A 21425-nucleotide genomic window follows, 5' to 3' on the forward strand; every position below is an offset into this window, starting at 1 on the left:
GCGTATCGCGTGCACGAAATTCTGCACTACGTGTCTCCCAAGGTCGCGGTTAGCCTGCACCGCAACCACCGTGAAGGAATCCTCTTCGTGGCTGCGGCAGCGGTCGCGGTCGTGAAAAACTCCATGAAATAACTCCAACCCTCGTTGCGTCAGACGAAACACCCTATTACGAGCAGGCTCTACAACTCGGGGAATGGGAACTCGGTGAATGCTCAGCTTGGCTGTCCGATTCGATCGAATTTAGGTGAGACGAACACTCGGAAGACGAGATTTAGAACCCAGAAATCCCAAGTCTTTGGCAATTTCAGAGAGGACATTCCTCGAGCTTATAGTACATACCTTTCGTCGATAATTATACTATGCGAATAAGAACAAATTTTTTGGTATGTTTCGTACATGACTAAATGTGTATACTCGGTGAGCCGAAGCAATATACGCGGAGACAACAATGAGTAATTAGTACACACTCGAGACGGACGACACGCTATGCTAACACTTATAATCGAGTAGTCGTCTGCATACTTGTACACGGTAGAGACACGCGAGACTGAGGCAATAAAGATAAGTTCAATCTCAGATTACGCTGGAGGAAGATCCTCTTCCACCTGTCTCCAACAATAGGGTGTATCGAAAGTAGGGTGTCTCGAGGCACGAGTACTATACCTCGAATGAAGAAAAATGCAAATATAGGAGGCGTCCTGTCAAAGATCGTGTAACCCTCGAATAATTTCTACCAACTGCGTCTAGAAACTTTTAGACGTAACCTCCGAGTTTGGCATCTAGTGACTTAAACCTATACCCGCGGATAAAGTCACTGCACTGTCAAAGGGTCAATATATCCTTAGGTTATAGCCTGTACCTTTACCTAACTATCGCTGCTCGATTAATGGGTCCATTTAATTAATCCTCCTCGTGTCATCCGTTTATCAAACGTGCACTAATACCCAGGTGATTAGGCATCGGAGAAAAAGGGCCCTTCAACGCAGAGACACGCGCAAAAACGTAACGAGGAATCTAACAGCCTCGTATAAATCGCTTTATCGACGTGCGGTTTAGCTCGTATAAATAGGCAGGATTATATAATTTACAGTTTCCTCGCTTGAAACGTTTACCGTTTTCGCGATGGGTCCGATTAACCTGTTCAAATGACCGCTGCTCGGGAATATACGTTGTAACATTAACATACATAGCGTCGACCAGCACGCGACGATAAATCGTGGAAATGGCAAATGATGACGGACGACCGCTGTCGTTAGCATTAACGCTCGGGAATTAAAGTTCTAGTAATGAATCGGAAAGTATCGGTGCTCGCGCTCTTCCGACATTCAATGTCAATGTCATTGGTATCGGCCGCGTTGCGTCGAAGAGAAGTCGACCGACCGGTTCTGGCGTAATATGCGAGCCGTACGCTCGCAGCGACGCGGCCGTTTCGAGGACAATTATAAATTATCTCCTATTTTCAATCGGGCTTATTGCCGCTTACAATATCGCGGGATAACGACAAAAAGGGGATACGATCGAGGACAGGTGCCCGGACGGGACTGTCGCTGGCGAGTGCTGCAGGTTCTTGCGGCCGCGAGTCGGACGAAGAGGACGTCGCGCCGAGTCGTTCGTCATTTCGCGAAGAAATACCGCGAACTCGTTTCCAAGGGATTTGGAAGCGTTGCTCGTTGTAAATCTGTCGACGTTGCTCGCGGTTTAAAACGTTGGCGCGCCCGTTTGAAATACCGCGTACACGCGTTGCTAATGGCTGCTTCTCAAAGTTAATAAGTCAGAGGAGTATCGGCTGCGACGTTAAGCTCGCAAGATTTAGGGGGTAGAAGATTTACCGCGGCGACGATTTAAACTCGTTAGGGAGATTTTTCTTCGGGTACGTCGTAAAAGTAGCGGGTTTAATTAAAAGCCAGCCGCGGAACTTTTATCCGCGATTTATGGATCGTTAGGCATTAGAGATCCGCTAAGTGTCTAATACTTCAAGACAATTTTTCCTTTTTCCACGCTTCCATGCTATCCCACTGATCTTTATCGTCCCTCTGCGTACGTGTTCCGTCGAGTTAAGGACGAAGATCCATATTAAATCGGTGAAGAAATTCGAATACATTCAAGTATTCTTCGTTCTTCTAATTTTTCCTCTTCTTCGTTTTTTAGATTGTTCGAGAAAATTTCCGATTATTATAGACACGACGAGATTCAACCTTCTTTCCTTCGTCTCGGATAGAAACCAAGACGAGCAACAGATTCCACCTTCCAAAGTGTTCTACCACGCTACAGACCCGAGCTCACGGAAGGTGCACGCGCTCGGTACACGAAGAGCATTTCCCACGGGACGAGTTTGGAATTCCAGATCCAGCAGGGAGGAATTAATACGATCATTTAATCCGTGTCACGACGAGGTTGCACCCACGCGTTCCGTTATACCCCTTCGTCGAATGACCGCGGCTGACCTCGTCACCTCGAGCAAAGTTAGCGAAGAAAGCACGGTGGAAGGACGAGACGAGTGTCGGGGCACGGAAAGCGACGAGGATAGGCAGCCGGGTGCCTGTTGCAGGTACCCAGTCACAACGGATCCTTTCTGCCCGGGTCCCCGGTCTTCCTCGGGCACGGATCCATCGTCGTAAACCGGGCCCGTTCCATCATTTGTTCTTGTTCCCCGTTTAGAAGCTACTTCCGTCTTCAAATGTGTTTTCTCGCCCGTGACGATGATCGTAAACGATAACGATAAGGAGGCGCGGTTCGTAAATAGAGTAGAGAAAGGTAAACGTTTGTCGGAGCGATGCTCGAGCGCGATACACGGGGGATCGTGGAGCGAATGTTGTTCCAGGATCTCGACCGGTGCTAAGGAAAATAGGAATCGGAACGCGGATCGTCGCGGTAGACGCGGATGTTTAATTCAGATCGACCGCACCCGCGACGGATGTTCCTCCAGTTGGAGGGCGCCACGAGTCCGCGTCCAATGGCGGATTGCGCAACGCCCGGTGTAACGGAGGAAAAATAAGGCGTATGGGAAACGGAGCTAATTATGCACGAGTGTTTGTACAAGCTCGACGCGCGTGTACCTTTGTTAATGGCGGTGTTGACCGGCTACGTTTACTTAACCGCTCCTTTACACGTCCCGAATTTTAAACGGCCGATTTCGCTGCCCCGAAACACCGCGAGCGACCGGCTCGAAACGCGCGGTTCGGCAGAAGGATTCGAGGACGATCATGCCGCGACAATTAATTACCGCGATAACGAGGAACGATGGGTATTCTCAAACAGGTGGCGAGACCCTTTCGGGAGGCAAATAAACCGAATGTGTTTGCTCGAGCGTGTTTGATAGCGGCGCGTTATTTGCCCGGCAAGCGTGCACCGCGAGCTGCACTCGGAAATTGCTCGGCTTTTAATCGAAGATCCCGCAGAGGCGAGAATGTAAATCGATTTTCGTTATTATTAAAGCGCTGAAACATTAGCCAGCGATATTTCCGCGGACCGATGCGAGATACCGGTCAACGGTTTCTCGAGCATCGAGATCGAATTATCTTGGCAAACGAACGTTAAACCGGTACAATTTCTGGCGATGTACGATTTACCGTTCTTTTCCTCTCTCTCTTCTTATTTTTGTTTCTTTTTTTTTTCTTTTTTAAGAAATTCATTTTTCGAGAGATTCCAAGAGCTTGACCCGACCCAGCTGATTATTCGACGATATTTTCAGGAAGGCCGAACACGAAGAGTCGAGAGGCACCGAAAGGAAGCCCCGTGGCCCCGACGGTTGAACGATACTCGAAGATAACGACACTTTGGCTGGCATTAAGGCATAAATATGGAACGCCTGGAGGGTCAGGTGCGACGACATGGACCGTAAGTGGGCAACGGTGAGGTACGCGGTCAGTGACATCCGGACGAGCCGTGGGGCCGTTTCTTCGGGCCTACAGGTTTGACCAGAATTCACAGCATCACGTGGATGCAGGCGAGTAAGTACAGGAACCGCTATTCGTGCAGCTGTGTACCAACGACACGCATTTTTCTTCCCAGTCCCCTCCCACAGCCTTTATCCCATAGATCGTTTCCGCGAGGATTTCGAGATCTCGTTCACGGCTCGTTCTTCCCTCCCCGACTTCTTGCGTCGATCTTTCGCTCGTACAACGCGTCGTCGAGCCGATCCGCGTTCACGGCTGACTCGAGGATCGATGAATTACGCGGAAACCGGATTCGGTTCGTCGAAGGCAGCCTTTTTCTGCTTGGCTACTCGCCGATCGCGCAAAACGTCTCTCCACGGGGGTCGCCGGTCTCGTTTCAACGATCGCGAATGTTTTCTGCAAAGGACGAGAGGATAATTTCAACGAAATCGTCAGTCGGGCAAGAAGTCCTCGAGGCCAAGTGTCCGAGGAAGCCAACGAAACTGGCTGCCTTTTTGCCTGCCGGGACGTTTCGTTCCGCGACGATACGTCGGGAATATCGATCTCTTCCTCGAATGTGAACCTTCCACGGTCAAACGCGCCGATCTCGTGGAAGAAAAGCGAGCGGATCGGTGACGCGTCGATCCCGATGGCTCGAAAGGGAAGCTGCCGGCAAGAAACCGCGCGGAGGGACAGGATCACCCAGTGATCTAATTGAAAAAAAGGATGACGCGTCTACTGGGGGAATTCAGTCGTTCCGGACGGCCATTTGTCCACACCTGGTGTTCGTCGAACCAGCCAATTGTCGGCGGGGCGGAGGAGTGGCAGGTTCGTGGCAAAAACGTTGCATCTCCAATGAGTTCTCATTGACGATGCAACGTTTTTGCACGTCGCCGCTGTTCGAGGTAGCACGCTGTTCCGAGAACGATTCCCGATGGTCGCGTCCCGGGAACAGGATCGGTTCCGCGCTCTGGCGTTGATAGATCGCGATGGGGGATGACTAAGATCCAGGAAGAGCTCGCTAAGTGTGCACGGACCTTTTTTCTTTTCCTTTTTCCTCCACCGCCGTTTTGCGCCGTCCGACCAAAGCCGGAAGGCGTAGCCGACGCTCGTCAGACGCTGCGAGAATCCTCGTGAGAAGGTTAACGTGAATTCCGAATCAAGTCTCTCGCTTGATTGGGATTCGACGCGGGCGTGTATTGACGTCGCCGAGCGCGCTGAATGAGAATCGAGGTAACAGAAATCTGATTCGGGAAGCTTCGAATGTTAATTTCGCGATACCAGCGTCTGAGCGGGGCTCCACGAGGAAGATACGAAAGGTCATTCCCAGAGGTAGTTTCACATTCAGGGTATTACGTAGATCGGTGGGCTCGAGTCAAAGTTCTCCTGGATACCGAGGCTATTTTTGTCCAGAACGTAGAATCGGATTCAGAAGATTATTTTTGCATCCTTGCATCTTTATCCGTGCTGACTATCTTCGATTTCGGGAGTAGACTCGATATCTACTAATTCTTTAACGCGTTCAGTGCGGCGCCGATTTTGCTATACTTTCCGCTCAGGCGTCAGCGAGTGTGCACTCGATGCCGAGAACTCATGTACGCTGAAGAGTATGAACAGAAGATTACTTTCTTTCACTTTGTCCTTTAGACTGTGAGAATGGTACAGCCAATGCAGAAATATACAAATTATAAACAGAAGATAACGGACTGGAGAATGCCAGAAAGGCAAAAGGCGATCACCAAGAGACTATCAGCCAGGAAAAGCCACGGAAGTGCAAAGATTTACTTCAGCAGAGGGAATTTAGTTTTTGCAATATATTAATTGTCATTAATAATTTAACTCTTGATAATGCCGGTCTCACGCATCCATGTCGACCAAACGAAAAGTCTTCTGTCAGTAGAAACCGCCTGAACGGAAAGTTCACCGTCAGTCCCCAGAGACTGACGTGTCACTCGGCCTGTCAATGGGATTTATATCGATCCGAAATTACGAGACGAGGGAGCAGAATGAATGGATGCCATGGTCATGTTATAAATTTTACTTATTTTTTTCAGATCTTTGGACTCGAATTCGAGGAAACTATCGGCTTGTTCTGGGACGTCTGTGGCTCTTTTCTCAGTGCAAAGGTGAGAGAGCAGAGCAACGCTGTTTTATCCTTCGGATCTTAATTCGTTCATTCAGCCTCGCACGCATCTGCCACGCAGGTACTAATTTCCCACGAACTTGACCTCCAGTTTCGCGTGACGCAACCCCAACGCAGGTGAAAGTAGTCTGCCAGGCTTTCGAAATGATTTCCGATGCAACACGGCCACAGGGGAGAGATGACTAATCCAGCACGAAGGAATCTATCAGACGACCACGTTCCATCGATCGTCGACCGAGAACCTAGACTCTGTCAGGAATAGTCGCGAAGGTAATTCGAAACCGGCTGAGACGTAAACGGAAGAGGCCTGTACGATACCCCGAAGAGCCTCTCAGTGGCTCTCGTGATGGAGAAGACGGGCTGTGTGCTCCGGGACGACCCGAGTCGAGGAACGAATATGGTGTGCCGGGTCCATGGGAAAGCACCCTGGGCCCCACGACGTGGCAGAGGTGAGCGTTATGAGGTAAGACTGTTCCCTGGTCGGGTGGAAGGGATAGACAAAGATAGGTTCGATGTCCTGGCGCAGGCTGGCTCGCCCATTCAGACATTGGCCGGTCGGGTTAGTCATAGTCGTTTCGGAAAAGGGAAGACCGAGCTAGGCTTCGACGGAACGATCATCCTTCGGGAATTAATTTCAGCCGCGTGCGCGCGCTTTGGGTTCAGAGAAATTGATCTCACGGATGCTTTAGATCCTTGCTCTCCTATTTCTCCTAGCTATGGGGTCTTACAATGTCGATTCGTTGGATTGGATCTCGATGATGTTCTTTGACACCATTCTTTGAGTATTCGTCTTGTTCTTGCTACGATATTACGAAGCAATCCGTGTTCTTTGACACCTTGTGGGTAATAGGGACGTGAAATGGACTTATTATTATTTGCCTCGAGTTATTATTTGACAAATATCTATTTATTTGACATCTCTGATTGGTACTTTCTACTGGTTTCGAGATTAAAACTCGGGGCCTTAACTTGGGTCCCGAATTAAATGAAAAAAGCAGGTGATGCAAAGTATAAAGATATAAGAGTATTAAAAGTAAATTGACAATTGGAGGTAATTCACGTGAAAAGTAATCGCGGCAACGATATTATTATTTTTTCTCTAAAATGAAGACGAGGAGAACGTACGAAGAGTATGGTTGAGAAAAAAGGCGATGTTCTTCCTCGCCGGGACTTCCTTTTCATCTCGACTCACGTACGCTGGTTCCCTGGCAAATGAGTTAACGTTTCGTCGCGTAGTGTACGCGGTTGGTCGCGGCAAGACGATGGCGAAGATAAAAGTCTCGCGGAACGAACGGGTTCCTTTGTGAGAGAGGCTTCGTTGTGGATTCGCTCGAAAACTTACCAGAATTGGATTGCGATGCCAGTAGAACAGCCAGACAGAGTATAATCCCGGGTCGACAAGGCCCGGCGTTCAAGGCCGACATGTCGGCACTCTTCTTCCGTTTCCTGAAACCACGAAAATTGTACTGTTAGTCGTATATTTACTCGGATCGAGGCTCTTCAGCTTGGTAACTTTGACCAAATTATCCAAGTTATATTATGACATAAATGTTGTTATATTATTATGGCACAGATTACGTCAGTATTTGTAAACTTTCTTCCGATTTTTTAATAGCAATATTTTAATCTTTCTCGAAATTAGAATTCAATTCGAAGATAATATCGATAATTATAATATACTCCAGGAAATTTGTTAATTTATCGTGAAATTCGAATCTTTTGCTTGGAAAATCACGTTTGTCTCAATTTTAATCAACTAATAATTAATTAGAAAGACGAAGAACATGATCTTCTGAAAGTTAGCTTCGCGTCTACTTGCGATCATTAATGCATCATTCGTAAATCACCTGTTTCCTATATCACGGATACCAAATTTACGAAAGAACGTATCAACCATTTGAACAGATACGAAAAATAAAAATTCGCAATCGTTCTAAAAGTCCCATACACCTGACGAAATATCCCTGAATCCCTCTTCCACGCCTGTGCTCGAAATAATTACATCACACCACACGAAAGTTACGATTGTATCGCTCAGTGTCGTTACGAAACGGGGAAGACGTCAAAAATAACCCTCCAATTTCGTCTCTAATTACGATCATTTTCTCTGATTACACGAGCCAGGACCGTAACCTGTTCTCCAAATCCTTCGAATTACGTCACGCAACCTTGGACCATCCTCTCGCGAGATCCTCGAGAACGTTCCGCCGGTTTCTTCCGATTTCCAATTGGAAACCTTCGCCAACCGATTTCCGTAAACAGTGGCCGTCGAACATACACGCATACGCCTCTCAGAACACGGATCGATCGCGTTTGTTGCGAACTCGAGCGTGTACCAGCAAAGTGTAACAAGCCATTGTACGCTATTCCTCCGTTGAATGTTAAGGTCGTATTTATCCTGTCACGTGGCATTCTCGGTGTAACTGTCGGCCCGTGACAGTCGAGCGACGTGCTGTAACTACGGCTTGGAAGCGAGCCAATCGCATACCTTCGCACTTTGACCGGCTAGTTCTCGCGATACTCCGGTGCGGTATGCAGATCAGCACGGCGGATGAATAAGCACGCGTATTTCGGTGTCAGCCAGGACGTGGAGATCCATGGACACGGCTGGCCTGAGTGGTAACGCGAATGAAACCGACAAGCATGTCGCCGAATGCGACGTTTCTTGTTTCACAGTTCGTGCGAGCGAGTACGTGGGGCGTGAATTTACGAGGCGCGGGTGCGTGGGAATGCGTGTCCGGATTCGCGTGATTTCCGGCTGCCTGCTCGAGGGTGACGCGCGAAGGAATTTCTAGCGAAATTCAAGGGCAAGCACGAGAAGCAAGACGAGAGATCGACACTGATCGAGAGGGAAGAATAGGTGGATCGATGGATGGGTCTGGGGTATTTTTGGATGACTGGGTTAGATTCGAGGTTCGAGACAGAAAATTGACAGAATTTTGAAGCGGATATTGGCTGATCGACGAATAGGTTTGGGAATATTTTTGACTAATCGAGTATGGATGATTGGGAATATATTCGAAGACAAAGATGAAGGATTGACGAAATTTCAGCCAACAAACGGCTAAGATTCGTGTAGAGCTTAGAGATGTTTGATCTTTGATCGAGGATCATTCGAAATGACATAAAACAGAGAAATTTTTTCAGGAATTTTGGTGGTGATTCGAAGACGAAGATGCTAGGATCATGAAAATAAACTGAAGCTGAGGAAAGTTCCATTGAGGATCGTTGGAGATCCCTACTCCTGTTCAAAGAAAAAGAGGCTAGGAACTCAATGATAAGTTGAAGTGGAAAAAATTGCAAAATTTCACTGGTCGTAACGTAAGTTGCTGAAGCAATCGCGTAATGTAGAGAAGCATAAGAAGAAGGTAGAGGGAAAAAGAGAAATAAAAAGATGCCCCGGGAGAGCGGAAGGAGAAACTGCCGCGTGGATGAATGCCGAAGAGGGAAGGTAAACCAAAGGAAGAGTGGGTATTCGTCATTCGGAGTCAACGAACGGCATGTGATAAGAGGCTGGCGTGGAGAACGAATTACGTATGTTAGGAAGGCGGTTCACAAGGACTAGCCGGTTGAAAAAGAGAGAGAAAGGGTGGACGAAGCGAGAGCCGGGGGACAAAAAGAAGAATCGACAGGAAGAGAAGGTGGACTTTGGTGAAGCCGGCGCATACCAGTTGCGACAGCGGCTTGATACAAAGGGCCAGCGAGATAAAAGAGCGTGGGTAGTTTCTCTTTTACCCGTCGACTTCATCTTTTCCCTCGTCGTCTCCTTACTTCCTCCGCGTGGCGTTTCATTGTTGATCGAGACGAAGGACAGGAGGAGAGAAGGAAGAAGAAAGACGGAGAGGCAGAGAGGAAGGCGAGGAAGGAACGCGGCCCGTGACACCTAGGCTCGCGCCTGCTCGTTAACGACGCTGTAAATTACATCTTGGAAGCATCGTAATGAATCCCGCGATGCTGGATGGATTTCTTCTGGCGTTTTTGTTGCGTATGCAACCGGCGACCCGGGGACCCGTCACAGGCTAGAGCGAAAATCCCGCTTCTCCCGAGGAGCCGGCAAAAGCCGCGTGTCATTGCGTATTCAGGATACGGCCCATTGAACCGAGGAATTCGGTGAATGGGTATGAACATGCATCGACGACCGCCTCGATCCCTTGGCCAAAGTATTCGCCGGCGAAATACGTAGACGCTCTGCTACGTGAGCGGGCTCTGCCTTGGGTCGCTGTCCACTCCATCCTGCTTCCTCGAGTTCCACTCCACGAATTTCTCGGAGAAAACAATCTTCTTCGCACGTTTACTACGTGTCCGCGAATATTTCATACGGGATAATCGAGAGCGATGGGCTCTCTGGTCTGCGTTTATAGGTTAGGGCTGTTGGAGATTCAGAGTCACGCAGGATTAACATCTAGAGCGTTCGGTTAGGTTAGGTACGTCACGATCGACGAAGATTGCACGTATTGCACGTATTTGAAGAAATATTTTCCTAAGTCGGATGTATATGAATTTACATTTGACATGATCTGTATGCTGGAAGAGAGATCTCTGGTCTGTTTATAGGTTAGGGCTGCTGGAGATTCAGAGTCGTTTGCGAGAACGTTCGCGGCGTATATGTACGTCGTGATCGACGAAGATTGTACGTATTTGTATCTGATGAATTATTTTCCTAAGTTGGATGAATATGGATCTATACTTGACACGATCTGTACAGTAGGGATGAAATCTCTGGTCGATTTATAGGTTAGGAGTGTTTGAGATTGAGGTTAGGTTGTACGATAATACGCGTATCTCGATGTATATATCACACGTCCACTCGTGAAAGTGTACCGTGTTAGACATTGAGTCGATTTACCATAGTGATTGGTGACTGTCAGTTTCTATACATATCACGTTCAATCCTATAGTAAATTCAGAATCTTCGACACATTATTCTGCACCCGGGTCCAACGAGACGCGTCGGTAAAGATAAACAGAAGTCTGTGAGAAAATCGAGTGATAGAAGAAATATACAAATTCGCATAACTTTTCACCCCCTGCCAGAGCCGATACTAGTTGTATCCTCAAAGAAAATTCACTCGTAATTTTCTTCTGTCCAGTGTATTAAAGAGCTCATGGATCGGGCATGATAGAGGCGAGAACAGGGATCACGGAAATCTGTGCATGGACTACCCTTCGGTGCGATGTGACAAAGAAAACGTAGAGCCGTTTGACACGCGCCGCGATGTCACGTGCGATGGCACCGAAATTCCGTAATTAAAAGGGCCGCCGGTTTCAGCCCGCGCCTATTTCCTCCGAAATTCAACGAATCCACGTCCCATTGTCCTATTATCGCGTCCTTAGCCGAGCGTGCTCCTATGCGCGTTAACGCGACGCCAACGCTCGCGCCGTTACGATGACAGGCTAGAAACGGCACGCCCACGCGTGACACGCGGTGAATGAAAATGCGAGCGCGCCTCGTTTCGACGCGTCGTCGCCGCGCTTCGACACGGTTCTTTCTCTTTCCATTCCCCTTTTTCCACCACTGTCTTTCCCTTTCGGCGCTGATCGGCGTCCGCGTCGATTCACCCTGATTCGTCGCCAGTCGCGTTACTTTCCTTCTTGCAGGACCCGGCTGCGGCCGCACTCGTCCAACCGCGACTAATTTCACTTGCGCTCTCGATACGGCCGTGCCGCAACCTAAAGGCTGATTTCACCGAGCGATACGGATCCGGACGAGTACCTGACAGGCTGGCTGTAATTATGCTCGGTTGCGGAGAACTAGCGATGGCGTCGATGAGCGACATCGGACTAGGGTCCATTTTCGCAGGTAGCTTCGATGAGGATAACTGCGATAAGCACAGGTAAGTAACGTGGCCATTTCTAGTAGCCATTTTCGTTAAGATGATAACAAATTTATGGAATCTTGGTACGAGTCTGACTCGCGATGAATATATTGGACCAAACATGAATATCACGAGCCACACACGTGAAGAGAAAATCGGCCCAAACGTAAACGTCACGATCCAGGCTCGTGGCCATATCATACGTATCTACATTTTGGCTTCTATCGCGACTGTTGTCGAGTATCAGCCTGGTCTGTTTACCGCGCGTTGACGACTACCGTTTGGGCCCGGATTTCATTCAGCTAAATGGCACAGGAAGGGGTTAATTTATCTTTTTGCGTATCTGTGAGCGTGAAACGTCTTCAGTTATTATCGTAAAATGCACACGACACGGATACCTTAAGGTCGCTTAATTTTTAATGAGCTCGTATTTTTGAAAATCTTATAGCGAATTAGTATGCTTCCGGCAGGTAAGCGATGGCATAGAGAAACGGATTAATAGGTGTATTGGTTATTAATACGTTTAGGATGGAAGAGTAATTATTCTAGCAAGCAATAGAGTATCGTTCACTGCAAACGACTAATACTACTTATTGGCCATATTTAATAAACTCTAACGAAAAGCTTCTTCATCGAGTACCTCGATGGTATACCCGTGTGAGCGAGCCCGAGATTAGGTCGAAAGTTACGCGGCACTAAAAGTCACTCGTTGGATAATCATAAAGATATACTGGAGGAATTAATTCTTCCATTAGGGTTTATGTTTCGCGTAAATAACGATTCTTCTTTATCGTAATCCGTCACTTTTGAATTATCGTCGCTGTAAGTCCCGGATTAGGTCGAAAATTACGCGGCACCAAACGTCATCCGTTGGATAATCGCGAAGATATATTAACGGAATTAATTCTTCCGTTACGTTTTATGCTTCCCGCGAGTAACGATTTTCCCTTGCCATAATTCGCCTCTCCTAAATCACCGCGGTCGTATCGGCGATTCGGAGACAAAACCAAAAGAATTTTCCATCGAATCCCTCACTTCTCTGCTTCTCGTTCCAATCTATTCCGCCAAATTTATTCCCCCCGTAGCAGATCGACTGTGACTCGCGAATAGCGCCAGGATTTTTCGCCCTGATTTTCGCAACGGCCAGTTAACTGACTGTTCCAGTGAAACCCGTAGAAGATAAATTCGAGGCAGGGAGTTTATTAGCAGTTGGAGGGCCACGGACGGGACAGTTAGAAACCGCAGTTAGAAACAACAGGCTGATAACGATCAGGGAACCTCTCGTCTATCCCGGATAACAGCTGTTCGCGCGATAATTGCGGCAGCATAGGAGTTTGGCCTGAGTATAAGGTGCAGGTAGATGCACCCACAGGTCCGGTGAAATGGGGTGCCTGGTGCCAGAGGTTCCGTTAGAGCCCGGAGGCTGCGTTCGTTCACCATTACCGTGGAACGCGGAATATGATTACCTTCACCTGGGAACAGACTGTTCGTATCCCCTCCGGTGCCGGAGACCGTGGGCGAAGTTTCCACCGCGGAACCCGTGTCCTGGTTAGCCGTTGATACTCCACGATGTACCGTGATTAGCTAAAGACTGGCCCTCTGCACGATTTCCGACGTTTCAGGCCGTGAGATCGAGATCACACGGTCTGACTCGGAGTCTGCGTCGAAGGATCGCTCGGTTGGGGCTCGAGGATCGAATGCCAGCCGAATTCTTGGGGTAACCTTAGCGGGGTTACCCTGGTCCAGTTGGGCTAGGATAGTAGGGTACCTAGAGTATTGGTTACCCTGGTCCGGTTGCGCCAGGATAGTAGGGTAACTAGGGTACTCGACGATAGGTCGCCTGAAGGGAATTATAGAGGCGTTTCTCGAGGATCGTGGAGGAATTTTCAGAATTTGGTCGTCACGTCGAGGAATCTTTCGATCGTTTGCGAAAGAAGAATGAGTCACTGCAGCATTCGCGCTGACTCGATGGCCGATTTTGGCGATTGATATTCTCCCGCGGTACGAGTCACGAAATTATTTATCAGTGGGGATTTTGGTGGATGTAAACTCGATTGCGAAACGAAGACTGAGTCACGAAGGCATTCGCGTGCGCTCCAACTCTTTGTACAACGTGTATAGAGAGAGAGAGAGAGAGAGAGAGAGAGAGAGAGAGAGATGTTGGAGAGAGAAGATACTGGCGAGAATCGTGCCGAAGAAAGGCGAGTCCGCTAGAATTATTGTCAACCTGTTATCGGTAGCTCGCGTATAACGGTGGTATTTCATACAAAGTACTGGAACGAGCGAGCAGGCACGGTGACACGATGCGAGGCTCTCACTTCCGACATGGTAATACCCTGAATGAGTATCGTGCCGATCGAGCAATGACTAACGGACCTGTCCGCCTCTCCTAAAAGGCAGACCGACCCGTCCAAGCGATGCTTCATCTTCTTGGGGGACGACACGGGGCTTCGACGACCGAAAGCTCGATAATTGACAGGCTAGCTCGTGGGTTATCTCGAATCCTACGCGGTAACTGGATGTCCTGCTTCGGAATAACGTGTCCTTGGGAACCTGTTCGATTACGCGTGCTTCCCACATTAATCCAGGTACCCCTGAGTGTACTCCTGAGATCATTATTCCTCTCGATAAATGGTAATTTCCTTCCCAAAGTGTATTCGCCTAGCTTCTTCTCAGGCTACGTCGCTCGCAGGTATTGCGCTTTCGAGCGGCCATCTTGGATGAATTTTCCGACGTTCGCGCATCAGGAGCAGAAGGTCAAAGAGTCACGAGGTTCAGTCTCTGTAGCGGGAAAGTAACTTTACGACCGATACCGAAAGGAGGAAAGAAGCTTCTGGCATCAGATACGGGACCGCTAGGGTGGAGGCAAGGTGTTGTAACCCGAATGCAAAGGAGACCAGGTCGTGATCCACACGCGTTTCAGTTTATGGACGGCGAACTGGTGAAGAGGTGAGAGATCAGCCGGCGCGAAGGCGGACACTCGAAGCTGGCAAACGACGCTATGCAAATGGCAGGCTGACGGCGAGTCCGGCTGCTACCACTGACCCTGCTACCATTAACCGTGAGCTAGCGACGCCTGTAGCCTCTCGTGGGAGTATTCCGCGTTATTAATTACGAGAAATCCCGTTTTCGTTGGCCTTTCTCGACTCGTCCGGTGCCTGTTACCTCTCGCGTGTTCAGAGGAGGTGTTTCGCCCGCAGAAAATTCCTCGTCTGGTCTCACCCCTGCGGGCCATCTCACTTCCGCGTGCCGCGTACGCTGAAGTACACAGATCCAGACTGGTCCCTGCGGCCTCTCGACAGGTTGACGGCGAGCGGCTCGTTACGCGATCATCAGCGGGCAATCTGAACTCGAAAGGAGCCGTTGCTCCGCGGGGAACCGCGCACTCGGTCCAACCTCTACGCTCGTTGGAAACGAGCGGATTCGTCGGTGACCTGGCTTCCGTTGCCGATCGCTCGATCCCATGCTAAAGGATATTACGTTGCTATGCGCTGCTCGTTCGCGTAACATTCAATTTTCCATCGTCGGATGAATACCAGCGCGGCGCGTACAAAGAGCTCGCGGAGACCGGAGAGGCATCGAGAGACGCGGACTGTCCGATTCATCAGCGTTATTGTAAAACGTAAGAATCGTCTGGCCGGCCGCATGAAACGGCACAAATTGCGGCCAACAAAGAAAAGTCAGTCGCGCGTTCCACGCAGAGGGGTTCAGCGAGCCACGATTCGCGGCGGATATTACCCGGAGAAATCATTAGCACGGGCTAAGCTGTTGGGGGGATGAGAAGAAGGCGGCGGAGGCGGAGGCGAGCTCGCTCGGCCGTGTTTAGAGCTCCGCGAGGCGATTATATTGCGGGTTAAGGGGCTATCGGGTATTCATTACGCCTAATGACCTCTCGAAGCGGCGAGTGCTTTTGGGCACGATGGAACGATGGAACGTGAGGCGGCACGGCGGTGAAGGCACTCTCGGAACAACGGGGTTCGATTACTCAGGGCCTCGACGTTCACACGAGGGTGCTCGAGCAACAGGTCGGCATCATGTACACGGCCTCTATTTATAGATCTACCTGAGCTAGAATTACGTGGGGTCGAGGATATGCCTGCCGACTCCTCGTCTTCACCTGAATCCACCACGCAGCGCTCGCTACCCTCCTCGGCCATATTTGGTCTGTTCGCGCCGGCAAATCGCGTTTCACTCGCTGATTCTTAGGAATTCGCCCCGACCGCCGACCGATCGACCGGTTCTACTTCTTTCCCCCCTTTCTTCTTGTCCTTTTTATCACCCTTCGGCTTTTTCCCATCCATCTTCCAGAATTTCCTCGATTCCGAGGGATTTTCGGTAAGCCTCTTCGAGGTTATGTTTACACGCGTTGGAAGGATTCGAAGACGATTTCGTGCCTCGCATCGTTCTCCAGCTCGCTTCCTTTTCTCGTCTTCATGCTCTGTCAGAAACCGTCGGTTATGCGAAATTTTACGGTACGAGCTTCGAGAGATTTTAATCGGGTCGGCGTGCCGTATCGTGGGACTTGGCGAATTACATCGAAAAGCAAGATGACTCGACTCATCGAGACTTTTTTCCCGTGAGAGGAAATCAAGATTGAATAATTATACCATTGTGCAGAGTACGTTCGGAAAACAATAGAATTCCATACAGCGCCGTGTAATCACCGACGTTCCTGAGGTTAGGTTCAACGCGTGTACCAATAGCTTGAGAAATGTATAAAAATTCAACTCGTAGAATTCAAACGTCCGAAAAGAGTCTTCCAAGATTCTCCGTTACTCGATAATTATACATTTTCGCGATTATTTTCGAGTCTCGAACGAAACCGCCGATGTCCCCTAAAATGGCGGCCACTCGAATTAGCATACCGTCAATGTCTCCGGTTGCGCGTGACGGACGAAAAAATAGTCTGTACAGGTGGAATGGCCTACATACAAGACAAAATCACTCGCGAGAGACTGCGTTACCTGCGCAGGAAGACTGGCAGGGATCGCTGGCAGGGTAGGCGAATGGAGGCAGAGGAAGATCCCTTCACAGGCCGGACAGCCTAATCGTTTTCGACGTAATAACCCCGAACTACTATCATTCGGTTTTTCGAAGAGGACGCAAACCGTTGGAGCATGTCGTAAGAGTCTGGAGGAGCGCATCAGGCTATTCAAAGTCCCCCCATTTATCCTGCCCATCCTGAGGAGCTGTGCGTCGCGATTGAAACGTCCCCTCTGTGTCGATCGATCGTTCGATCGCTCAGCAGCACGTAATAACGAGTATTACCGCAAGATGCGGCGATTCCCCTGGTATTATAATATCTCGTGGAGAGATCGCATCGGGGCCGGGTGCCCGCAACCTCCGCAGCGATAGGCATCACTCTTTTTCTCGTCTCTCGCTCCACCTCGCTGGCCCCTCTGCTAGGCCTCGCGCTTAACGCGCCGCATCGGAATACTTCTTTTCGTACTGTAATGTTACTGTTATTATTTAAGCCGCGGCGTACATTCATTACTGTGATTATTAAATTTGAGCAATTTGCCGCCGGTACACGGCGTTCGCCTCTTAACGCGCAGCCCATTTCGCGGTGCGCGCGCAACTCTCGCCGCGCGTTCATTTTCGTTAAACGAAAGGGAAGTTGTTTCGGGTACGCGAGTCCGCGTATCGCGCCGGGATCGTGTCGGTTCGAGAAAAATCTCGGCGGCCGGGGAAGATTACGGAAATTGGTCGAAACTTGGCGAGGAATTTTAACTCGATCCCAAAGTGTTCCCGGGGTCGGCCGAGTGGTAACGAGAGGAACGAACGGACGCCATGTTTAGGATAATTTCCCGCGATACGACCCGCTTATTTGTTAAATTCGTTAACTTCCGGGAAACACGCGGTCGAGGCTCGTTTTAGGTCCCGAAGGTTAAGCATCGACGATTCGGTGCTTCGTTATTAACGCTATGCCTATCATGATCGGTCGAATGATGGATGAGAAAAGAAGAGAAGAATCTTGAACGAAGAACGAAGAACGAGAGGAAATATCGAAAATTTCATCGTACGTATATCAACTCTTTCACTCCAGAGTTACAAAGAAAATTCTGTCCTGAATTAATTTAACAAATTGAACAAAATTTCTCTCTTATCCTAAGAGATGACAAGACACGTCGGAACAGTTGGATTGCGTTGGGAAAAAATGTTCTAAGCTCTAACAGCTTCGAAATCTATGCACGTTTTATCGCATCCGCAGTCGTACAACGTCTGCAGGAGTGAAAGGGTTAAAAGAGATTTTAAATCGTTCATTTGCTATTCTCGTGTATGGGAGGGTATTGAAAAATATCTTTTACCAAAGCAGCAGGTACCGTGGTAATCTTGGTCGTGTTAATTTTTAATTAAACTCGCGCGCGAACGCCGATGATTAGATAAAAATCGCGTAAGCTCGTAACGCAGCGCCGTTGAAGAAGCAGCCTAGGCATCGCAAAGTTTTATCGTTATCCGCGTGCACGGCAGGCAGCGAAGCAACCTTTCGCCAGCGTACAATTAAGTTGATATTATTACCGCGCACACATAACTTGGCCGTAAGTTACTCGCATTCTTCGCATCCTGCCTCCGTATATCTCCCTTATATATCTGGAAAAAGTAATAAAGGCCTAATCCCATCTTTCACGCCGGGAGTTCTCCTCTGCTCTCGGTGCGCGGACGCCATCTTCTTAGCGATCGCGTTTTCCCTCGCGAACAGCGTGGAAAAATTCACGCAGGAGGACGAAACGATTTCCGTTTCGCCTACCACCAACTTCTCCCGTGACCAGTGTTATTTTCTCCTTCCGTTCGCTACCCGTCTCTTTTCCTTTTATAGCGGAAGTCGCTCCTTATCTAATTTCGCCGCCAGTCCCTTCTCTTCTTTCGGCTTCCTGCTTTTCGGACCTCGCGTTTGCACAATCCGTTCACGCCTCTGTCGGAACCCTAGGTCCAGACTCCTTATCGACAGTCCGTTCGACCAAGCTTCTTTTTCCCTTTTAGCCACTCGTTTTTCCAGCTTTTCCTCGAGAGGAATGCTTGGAAAAGGCGCGATAAAAGCGAAAAAGTGCCTTCTTTGCGCGACGACAGCTTTCTCCAGCGATTCTTCCGCGTTCCCATGCGAGACGAACGCGGGTAGACCTATATACTCGTGGCTGGCTCGGTTTCCGGCGCGAAAGCAAGTGGCCGAGGTCGTGTAAACGCGAGTGTTGGTACGGAGGCCCGGAGAACGCAACGACTTCTTCACGGATAATCCGTAAGTGGCCGTTCCATCTCTGTGTGAGCGTTATTGGGCCTGTTGCGTCTACGGTCGGTTCCGTTCCCGGTGGTATACCCGCGGTTCCCGCGCACGCATCCGCGAGCAGGCCCGGTTTATTCGCGCAACGTCCCGTCGTAATTTCAGGATTCCTCCCCGACCGGTCGATCGCGCCTCTCCCTGTAATTTCAGCCTTCCCCCTCGAGCCATTTCCCGGATGACTGCGATCCGGGACGCGGTAATTGTAAAATTAATTTTGCCACAAAGTGAAGCGGAGCCGTGGAAAAACAGGTTCCACGTCGCCGACGTCCTTCCTGCTCCCTTTTCCACCGGCTCTCGCCACCCCTTCGCGGTGCCGCGAAGCTGCCAAGAACTCTCCGCCTCCCATGGACAACTAGTAATCCAATTATGAGGTTTTCTTGCGGCGCGCGCGAGCCGCATAATATCCAGCGCGATATTAGAGATACGTAAATAGCTTGGAAGCACCGGTCGGCCGATCATCGAGGCAATTTGCACGAAATTAAAATGGCCGCGATCCACGGACACGGCGGAGGAACCGGGCGAGAGGGCAAATCGGCGCTAGGTAATCGGCGGCCAGATGATTGCGGCAGGTGTAGCCGTGTGTCGCGATCGCGATCATCGGCAGGAAGGCTCATCCGAGTCTCTCCTTGCGTTCTCCGTGTCTCTCTCCCCCCCTCTCTCTCTCTCTCTCTCTCTTCCTCCGTGTCTCTCTGTCCGTCCTTCGTCGACGATCGGAAACATCGGGGCGTTTCGATCGCGCGGCCGCCTATCAGATCGCGTAATAACAGGAAGGCATACGGTGATCGCGGTAATTAAAACACGCCACGTTGTAATCTTCAGTCCATTAAAGCCCATCAATTACGCCTGCCCTTCCCTTAACGAGACGCATCTCCGCGCGTCTGATCCCCGTGGCCGGGGCTGTTGTGCATAATTCAGGACGTGTTTCGCGATAATGGTCCACGGGACGGCCAATGAATCGATAGGTTCCTGGAAAGGGACGTGATTTAAGGGCTCGTCTCCGCGGATCCTCCAGCATCCCCGCCCACCTCGGCTACGTCCACGGTTTCTCGATTAACATTTTTTCCCGCCACGCGGTTTTGTCCTGCCCCTGACCAGCGGTTCGCGGCATCTGCCGGCGAGTAATCGACGTGGTTACCGCGCAGGACTTCGAGGAAATCGGTTGACGGATTTGAAAAAAAGTCCCGTCGTCGGGGCTACCATTACAGAAATATCGGGCAAATTTCCATCTCTTATCCGGAGGGGAACTTCCTATATCGAAGCATCGTCGTTTTTCGTGGAACCGAGAAGTGAGAGAGCAGGTCGGCGAGTCCCGAGTTACCAACCTGGTAGCTTATCGAGTTCTCCGAGGAATTCAGGGTGCGAGGGACGAATGCCTGTTTCTGCAGGTTCCCGATGTCATTATCTCTCCCTGGGGTATCGTGGGTCGGATTTACAACGCGGTTCGAGTCGTTCCTTAGGTCCACGGGTTCCTCGGGTCTACGGCGTAGCCTTGGCGTAGTCTGTCTTTGGGTTTCCTCGGAGGGCGTCGTGCGCGGCTAGAGTGCCGATCGAACGACAGGGAACATGCAAACGGCATCCGATCCTGTCCGATTTTAATCGACGAGCAAAGCAACGAGGACGATCGCGGAGCGTTCCGTGAAAAAGGAGCCTATCTAGGGTGCTAGCCTAGCGCGTTGATCCTCGAGTGCTCTTCCGTTATCAGGTATTCCAGTTCTTTCCCGGCCGCTATTATTGGCAGATGCGGCCAGTTACGATCCAGGGAGCGCCGGAAATTGTCCGTTATGAAGAGCACCGGTGATTAATTATTATGCAAACTAGCGGTATCCGTGTTTCTCGTCCTTTAAGCGTCTCACAGATGCCGCTGATTCTCTCGCGGCGGCCTAATGGCACGTCTTTAGAGCGCACAGCCGCAACGTTTGACAGAAATAGCGCGACGGATAGCGACGTTCGTCGGCGAGAAGAATGTGGAATGGCATTCTGACAGGCTCTTCTGCTTAGCTGAATTGAAGCCTGTCGCCCGTGATCCTCGGAGACCGTGGCGTTGCCAGATGGCCGATATGTCACGGTTATTCAGAGGCAAATGGTATCGCGAAGGGGATGTCTTTCAATTAATCCTGTCGACGTTACCGGGCCCGGTAGATCGAGCCTCGTAGAGCGTAATAACACGGCGACGACGTGCGTCAGAGAGTTACTTCGATACACAGCCGAGGACTTTGTTTTTCCAATGTCCAAGTGGCGAATGATACTCCGCGAAATTAGAGCGATGATTTAACGCACGGAAGAGATTACGCGATCGACAGGTGTACTAAGAGCGG

At 49.8% G+C, this 21425-nt stretch overlaps 1 protein-coding gene across 1 annotated transcript in view; it reads right to left on the reverse strand.

The window, feature by feature from the left end:
• The window catches only part of LOC108546625 (titin homolog), a 58127-nt gene that overhangs the window by 19385 nt on the left and 17317 nt on the right, over window positions 1-21425 (reverse strand). Inside the window, 1 exon segment of the mRNA XM_017898828.1 lies at window positions 7361-7464. Within this exon segment, the coding sequence (XP_017754317.1) occupies window positions 7361-7442 (82 nt within the window). The 5' untranslated portion in view covers window positions 7443-7464.

The sequence above is a fragment of the Eufriesea mexicana genome, unplaced genomic scaffold, assembly GCF_001483705.2.
Source record: "Eufriesea mexicana isolate 0111107269 unplaced genomic scaffold, ASM148370v2 scaffold739, whole genome shotgun sequence".
NCBI classification, from domain to species: Eukaryota; Metazoa; Arthropoda; class Insecta; order Hymenoptera; family Apidae; genus Eufriesea; species Eufriesea mexicana.